Source organism: Manduca sexta, unplaced genomic scaffold (assembly GCF_014839805.1).
Source record: "Manduca sexta isolate Smith_Timp_Sample1 unplaced genomic scaffold, JHU_Msex_v1.0 HiC_scaffold_3338, whole genome shotgun sequence".
Classification (NCBI taxonomy): domain Eukaryota; kingdom Metazoa; phylum Arthropoda; class Insecta; order Lepidoptera; family Sphingidae; genus Manduca; species Manduca sexta.
In genome coordinates, this window is record NW_023594395.1 from 5,416 (window position 1) to 14,321 (window position 8,906).

Consider the following 8,906-nt stretch of genomic DNA (forward strand, 5'->3'; position numbering starts at 1 on the left):
AGTTAACAGTCGTATGGCGCACTTGCCCCTGATCCATATATAACCAACCTTTTTTGAGAATAAGTTTTACTAATATGAATTATTATTATTAAAATGTTATACTTAACAGCAGAATTTTTGTACTCAAGGTATTTTGTTTTGAGCCGACTTAAATAAAAGGGCGTATTAGTTAATTCGTTTTACAAAAGAAAAACTGAAATATCTTGGTCTAGAGCAACTTTACGTGAATAGGTTGCTGTTCGATCAGGCACGTTATCTGGATATAATGCAGCTAAAACATATCAAATGTCATAAGGCCAAATTCTAAGTAATTGAGTTATAACGCATTCAAAATTGTTAATTCCTAAATTTTTGTATGTTTTTTAGTTTTAGAAATAAAATGGATTTTATATTAGGGCTAACATTTTTTATTCCAACATATCCGCACACAAAACTCTAACATAGCAAAAATTATATATCAATAAAGATTCTAAAATGTTTTCAAGCCCTGATTTACATATATATGGCGCACTTACCCCGAATTTGATTTGACAGCCATAGTTTGTTATAATATTGATTGATTAAAATTATCCAAGAGCAATGCGTGTAAAACTTATTTCTCTATGGACTAAAGTGAGTGTTTTCTTTATAATGTTTCATATTGGCGTTTTTACACAGGCGCACTTACCCCATTTCCGGAGGCAAGTGCGCCTACTACCATTTTTACTTTGAGCAAAATATTATTAATTTATGGTCCGATTTCCTTGAATGGCTATAGGTAGTTATCACAAAATACCAAATATTCTTAAATTAATAAAATTATATTCTTAAGTCAGCACAAAAATAAATTATTTTGCATTGAATCCAGCTATGAAAATTTTATGGCGCACTTCCCCCGACTGACCTTAGTTCTTTGGATTATGAGCGCTATTTCACTGATTTTCCATATTAACAGTGTAATCTATTTAATTACACGGTTTGTTGCATCTAAATAAGTTATTTTGTCCCTACACTATTTTTCTCTGTTCGCTTTGCCTGCTAGTTGGTCCTAAGTGGAATAATGTTAAAATAACATTGTATATTACGACTTAGTTTATGTAAACGGGTTATAAGCGCTTTATATATATTATGGCTAAATAATATTTTAGTTTTTTATAACGCTATGCAGTACTGAAAATATGATACGTAAGATTCCATAGAAATCATGTAACTTCAATAATGATAATAATATAATTTTTTTTCATCACAGTTCGACTTTAACTGATTAGTTTTTATTGTGTACACCAGTTCGCTTTCCGCATCGGTCTCCAGGCATTTAAGCTTATCAGACGTCCATAATTTTGTAAACGAATATCTAATTGAATTTTATTTATTGGATTTCAAAAAACAATGTAACTTTATGTCCTCTTACATTGAATTTTATCACCACTGGTTCATTATTTTTACATTAATCTAATTTATTTATTTATTTGTAATAAGCTACACCAACAGCACTACATATTACATTAATCAATATTATAAAACAATAAGGTACAGCATCTGATGTGTGTGTTACTATTAGGTGAACACAGCATTTACTACTAACAATATGTTGAATTAAAATCTAAAACATAATAATAGGAAGTAGAAAAGAAAATTATAAAGTACTAAAAAATATTCAATCAATGAGTAACGATTATATACTAAACAATTTGTCTGTATAACGCTATAGTAAACAATGTGTAATTGCATACAATTGGCAACAGAAAAGGTTATTGAGAATATCTTGTTGACAAAATTTATAAAAAGTTAAGGTCAGTCGGGGGAAGTGCGCCATAAAATTTTCATAGCTGGATTCAATGCAAAATAATTTCTTTTTGTGCTGACTTAAGAATGTAATTTTATTAATTTAAGAATATTTGGTATTTTGTGATAACAACCTATAGCCATTTAAGGAAATCGGACAATAAATTAATAATATTTTGCTCAAAGTAAAAAGTGGTAGTAGGCGCACTTGCCTCCGGAAATGGGGTAAGTGCGCCTGTGTAAAAAAAAAAAATAATATGAAACATTATAAAGAAAACACTCACTTTAGTCCATAGAGAAATAAGTTTTACTCGCATTGCTCTTGGATAATTTTTAATCACTCAATATTATAACAAACTATGGCTGTCAAATCAAATTCGGGGTAAGTGCGCCATATATATGTAAATCAGGGCTTGAAAACATTTTAGATTTTTTTTGATATATAATTTTTTGCTAGGTTAGAGTTTTGTGTGCGGATATGTTGGAATAAAAAAATGGTAACCCTAATATAAAATCCATTTTATTTCTAAAACTAAAAAACATACAAAAATGTAGGAATTAACAATTTTGAATGCGTTATAACTCAATTACTTAGAATTTGGCCTTATGACATTTGATATGTTTTAGCTGCATTATATCCAGATAACGTGCCTGATCAAACAGTTGCAACCTATTCACGTAAAGTTGCTCTAGACCAAGGTATTTCAGTTTTTCTTTGTAAAACGAATTAACTAATACGCCCTTTTATTTAAGTCGGCTCAAAAAAAATACCTTGAGTACAAAAATTCTGCTGTTAAGTATAACATTTTAATAATAATAATTCATATTAGTAAAACTTATTCTCAAAAAGGTTGGTTATATATGGATCAGGCAAGTGCGCCATACGACTATTAACTGTGGCGCACTTGCCCTACTGACACTTTAGGTACATTTTTTCGCATTGCTAAAAATCCTTTATTTTAGTATATATAAATAAAATTCAGGCAGGAAGTTAAAATAAAAGGTTTAAACTATGTATTCACCTTACTGGTTTACAGAAATATGTTAAATATCTTGAAATATTTGATGTTATCTTTCAGGGGTCATCTCGGTTTACAGGTCTAAATGACACTTAAAATAAAATGGCGAATAAATCGTATTAAAATGAACATAGCCATTTATGTTTTTAGTGGAACTGTATTTCAGTTAGTAGCATAGATGTAAGATTGCGGTAATTGTATAACATCAATAGTTCTCGATTTTTTTAGGGTAGATGCACTTACCCCGTCGGCGCACTTGCCCCACCTGACCTTACATGTTTAATTTTTGAGATATTCCAGCAGTCTTTCTTTGAACACTTTTACAGAATCATTAAATATATCAATATCCACTTTAGTGCCAACTTTATTATATAAAGCACATATTCTAGTTATTGGAACATTTAGACCTAAGTTAGTTCTGAAAGAAGGTGTTTTAAAAATACTAGTTATTGGGCGTCTGGGTTTGTTGTAAGGAACTGCTATACTGATGTTTTCGAGGAGTTTATTGCATGTAACTTTATTATTAACTAACTTATACAGGAATGACAAGTCCAGAAGCTTTCGATAAATATCTAAATCTAATTGGTTACACGTAACGACAGATATCAGTTATGTTTAGATTAAAAAAAAAACATTATATTTAGATCAGCAATGTTTAGATATAATTAAAACATTGGTTGCTGCTTTGATAGCAAAAGTGTCTCGGTATTCCTTTATACAAACAAACGTGTGCTCACTTTTATAACTATCACTACCCGCAACGGCTCCAAGAAAAACAAACCTAAATTACATTAATATTTAATATAAACGTTATTAAAGAAAAACATTTGCAAACTAATATTACTGTAGACACAGTCTACAGCTACAACCTTTCAACACGAAAGGAAAATATTTCAATATTCATAGACAAATATAAATATAATACATCTGCATATGCGGTGCAAACAGCATTCGCTTTGCACGGATAAATATTAAATCATACCTCGCTGTTGAAATAATTAATACTGAGCTTCAACTTACCGCTAAAGTGATGATCTTATCGAAGAGTATGATTGGCGGCATGTGGAAATCAAAGACGAAGTACTGAAAAAGATTATTCGAGTTATTTTCTGAGTGACATTTTGAAATTTCCGTGACTCAGTCGTATTTTTTATTTGGTATTATAATATATTAATTGACTTTATAGATTGTTGTGTATATAATTTTTGTATGTCGTATAAATCTGTGTTTCTCGGCTACTAGACGCGCGCATTAAATATGCATGCATCACTACAAAATTTTGATCACAGATAGTGCCGTAAAGTGGGTCAGTGCATCGCTGTGATGTAACTTTCACTCGTTCATGAACACAAATGACTGTGCAACACTACCTGAACCGTAAATGTTCCAACATACATATATGCAGAAAATGTTAAAAGCAGGTATTATAAGTATAACCTTGTCTAGCATTCCGAACGCCAATGACACCTTACCTCATTGTAATAAGGACAGTTGGTACTCTCCTTAACACTGGTGTACTTTGCGAATTTCGCCGACCTGCACGCAGACCACCGGGTCCATGTTCAGGCCGGCCAATTGGCGCGCCTCGATGATGGTAATGCACACTTGGAAATCAGCTGCTTTTAATGCGGTTGGACAAGCCGTATCAATGATGTTGCGCCTGAAAATACAATATCAGCTTTAATATCGGTAGAGTCGAAATCGCAAATAATATCGCTATTCGCAACCAATGCAATAAAATAAAAAGTATTATAATAAATATAATCAAAATTAAAGTATCATAATATTGGTCCGGTCAAATTAACTCGAAAAATAATAAAAAGCTTATAAAAATTCGCATAAAGCTGAAAATCAGTACTAATGTTGGAAACACTATTAAAAACAACATGTGATAGTTCTTATTTTTCCTATGTGCCGAAAAAAAACATTTAAGTTTCCTAAGTATGAGTTTCTATCATTCTTCAATAAAACGGTTAGTTTTATCATAAAAATAGGTGAGACAAAATTGAAAAACATACAATATGAATCATCATTTTTGAGTTATAGCGATATAAAAGTTGAAAGAGTCGGGTTCTCCGTAATATGAGGTTGAATTATTATAGGAATCACTATGGAAAATATTCCGACAAAAATATTTCTATTGCTTAATAACCTTTTAGCACAATGCACGTAGATTGTCTTTCCTTTAATCTTACTTACATTTTGCAAATAAATTATTTTACCCACCCTCAAAAAACTACTTTATTGCACCCACAAATAAATCATTATAGTCAAATTTTTGTAGTAAGGTCCAGCTCCATACTAGGGACAATATTTCTATAGTGATTCCAAAAGATTTTTGGTTCAACCCAAAGACATAAAACAGCTACTTATAGACCGGACATCATAACCAAATTATGCTCTAAAAGTTAGTGACAATTGAATAATAAGTCGTTCTTATTTGAAATCTCCGTGTGACAAGATGTCACAGCGTCCTTAGATATTAATTAACATAATAACAGATACAAATGTGCATTAAGAACGTAAAAATCACGAAATGGAAAAAATATTAAGTATTTTTTTATTTCAGGATACATTGAGTAACTGTAGCATGAGGGAATAATTTTTGTTCGACAGTCTTCCCAATGTTCGATCTACATTGTAATCTTAGAACACTTTAGTTCATTATTTTCCTCAGCATTATTCTGAGATCTGTGAGGTCTTTTTGTAGTATTGTAATGCTTTTTGATTCAATCTCACACTAGAGAAAAGCTTCATGTGAATTTTATAAGATTGAATGTCGATTTTGACCGAACTATATAATAAAAAAATACACACTAGCTACTGAAAATTATAATCTATAAAATATGTTATCATGAGCTCGTTGTGCTAAATTAATTATTTTTCGATAATTTGTAGTTCATTCTATTCAGTATTCATTTACAAAAATACATAAAATTGATTATAAATAATCTTATTCTTAATTATTCAGAGACCCACGGCCCAAAGCGATTTAAAATGTAATTCAAGTTCAGCAATTATCTATGGTTTCAGCGTGAATAAACTCTATTGTTATACCTAAAGATGCATACTAGAGCAATCGTTTAACAATATATTAAAAGGAATTAATCAGCATAGCAATCTTTTAGTTGTAGACTAAACATCTATATAAAACGGCAGTCAGTAAATTCCATTATTAAATGACACTAAAGTAATATTTACAACAAGCATAGTTTGACTAATATTTACAATACCACCTATATTGACAAATTAATAATGTTTTTAGGACCTGCAGACTAAACGAGTATTTTTACAGAGAAATTACTATTACGTATTTGTTATTATAAAATAACCGGATTCCGAAAGTTTAAGTGCGATATTATTGTAAGTACATACCTATATAGTTTATTTTAAAAGTAAATACTTCCTACCACACTCAGAGATGTCACTTTTAACCGACTTCATTTTATTTAAATGATCACTTGATAGTTTTTTTATTTGCTTTTTTTTTTCTTCTAAATACAGCAAAAATGTAGTAAAAAGAAGTTATGAGAAAAAAAGTAAGAGTAATGAAAAAAAAATAATTCACTGACCTTTTTATAGAAATAATAAAATAAAAAAAAATACTAATGATCAATAACGTGCGCACTATTTTTAGGCCTGCAATGAAGAGAAATTTTTGTCTCCCTTTTTAAGTAGCGTAATATCGTATTTAGCAATTAGTAGTTGAACTCTGTAAGTAAATTGCTAAGAGTATTTGAAATATAAGCTAAATTATAGTCCAGGCCTTTAAACTTTGGATAAAACCTAAACAAAAATAAAGTTCTGTGGAATGGTCATCGTGTTTAATGATATAGAAGTAATTCACATATTATTTTAACTTTTGCTTTTCAATGGATTTGAAATGGGCACGATTGGGATTAAAAATAATTTTCCCCCATCAAATTTTGTTTAACATTATCCAAAGTCCACCGTCTGAGACTATTTTTATTTCTAGAATTTATAAATCTAAATATTATATCAATTTTTGTGAAATTTGATCTAATATAATGAAATGGTACTATAAATTATCGTTTTATTTAGTGGCTATAAAAATTTTGGAAATATTGCTGCTAATTTTTTAAAAATATGTGCACGAGTGATCAAAGCATTTGTTAAAGAAGCAACTGTATGAAATGTATAAGTCTGTCATTAAAATGTCTTGTTGAATTGTGCATTATTACGTCTGTTCTTGGTTCACATAGTTTATAGATTATAAATAAAGCATGTATAACAACAATAACTGTTTAAATTATAAAATAAATATAATATAACGTAAAAAAGGCTAACCTACCAACTACAGTTATGTTGTGGCCGAACAACCATCGGCGTGGGAAAACGCATCAGTGCTCAGCTTTCCCACCTTATTTACACCAGGTATCCAAAAAGAAAGAAAATAACCTGGTCATTATTTACTGTCTATATAAATTATTTTAATTGTATTATATTATTGTATGCTTATTTATTTTGTAGAAGTAAACAAGATATGATTTATTTTTTAAATGTTGTCTGTTTTCTGAGTTGAAGTTAAATTGGCATGTTTGGATATATACAATTGGAAGCATGATTCGCACATTCCATAAAAACTAAAATTAGATCATTAAAATTCCTTGCGGTAAGCTAGAAAAGCAGGCAGCATAAGGCAGAGTGAAGAGAGAGGCAAGTGGAATTAATAATAAGAAATAATCTACGACCACAGAGTGTAGCATTTTAAGCTAGCAATTTGATTCGCTTCCTTTCGAAGAGACGTGCAAACTGTTAAAAAAGAAGAGAAAAAGAAATACAAGGAATCTTTAAACTAAAATAATTATTTAAAAAAGCTTTTTGGATAATTTTACGATGCAAATTCTATGTCTATGGGGATGCATACTTTACGAAAAAAGAAGGTTAGAAAGGAAAAAAAAAACGGAGAATTATATCAATACTTACATTTTCTTCATGCGCGGTGTATCTGTGGGAGACTTATTGCGCACCGGAATATCTTCCGAGGAATCAGAACTAGCCTGGCTTGGGGGGCGGTCAGGCTCCGAGGAAGGTCCAGCCGCTTCCAAGAGCCCTTGTTCCTCATCCCCACTGCTGTCAATTCCACGATGACGACGGAGCCAGCCTGCTACGCTCTTAAAAGTCGGACGAGAACTCTAGGCTCATGCACAGCAGCTTTATCGCCGCCCATGGAGAATCCACGCCTACGGATAGCATTTAATATAAATTCAAGTGTTGAATAGATATGGCTTAAGATATCGGACTCTCGTGAAGTTGTGTGTTTGTTTTAATAATAGTTGTGACGAAAGGAGCTAGATTTGGAAAAGGATTAAGCGCCATTCAGCCTGTTCACCGTCCTATAGAATTAATCGTGTCACCACGGAAATTCAATTCAATCTATAACCTTCAATTCCTAAGCAAATAAGGCATCTATGTGAGCATAGATTAGAGTCTGTGTTGTGTATTTGGTCGGTTTATACATAATATGAACTGTAGAACATTAGAACCGGTATATTTGTCATGCTAACATGTCGGTTCTCTACATCATGCGTTATTATATACACGAATTATTGTTTAATTACTGTTTTAGGATCGCAATGTACAAATTACACTAAACCTTCTGGTTACTATGAAGTGTAAATACAATTTTGACCAACGATAGCATTAGACGTTGCATTTTTCGATACAATTATACTCGATTTCCATTTACCAGCTTACGTATTGTTTATTATTTTATCATTCATTTCAATAATCGTAATTTTTTATTAGTGTAACTCTCAAGTAATACGACGCAAGCAAGAAAATAGATGATGTTGGTAAAACCTGAAGCCTCTGAAATAAATTACAAGAATACGTTAGTTTTAAAAAATATGTATACAACTACCTCTTTATACATATAAACCGATCAAATAAACAAGTCAGACTCTAATCTGTGCTCCTAATGAAAACTAAAGTCGTCATAATAATATTTCTATAGCGAGTAGCATTTACTAAGAAGTTCTAAAATAGGCCATTACAGTCTATAGTGCGGTGCAGTACGAAATTTGATGCAACGATACTTTTGCATACTATTCCTTTTGTTGCAATAATCACTTGGTTTCTTGATACGTTGTTTGCCAACCA

At 31.0% G+C, this 8,906-nt stretch overlaps 1 protein-coding gene across 1 annotated transcript; it reads right to left on the reverse strand.

The window, feature by feature from the left end:
* Window positions 1-3,803: 3,803 nt before the first annotated feature.
* On the reverse strand, window positions 3,804-7,918 carry LOC119192904 (fer-1-like protein 6; the record flags this gene model as incomplete). Its single annotated transcript, XM_037446640.1, has 3 exons — window positions 3,804-3,866; window positions 4,302-4,443; window positions 7,731-7,918. Coding segments are annotated over 3 exons (393 nt in total), but the record flags the coding sequence as incomplete, so codon positions are not given.
* Window positions 7,919-8,906: the final 988 nt, after the last annotated feature.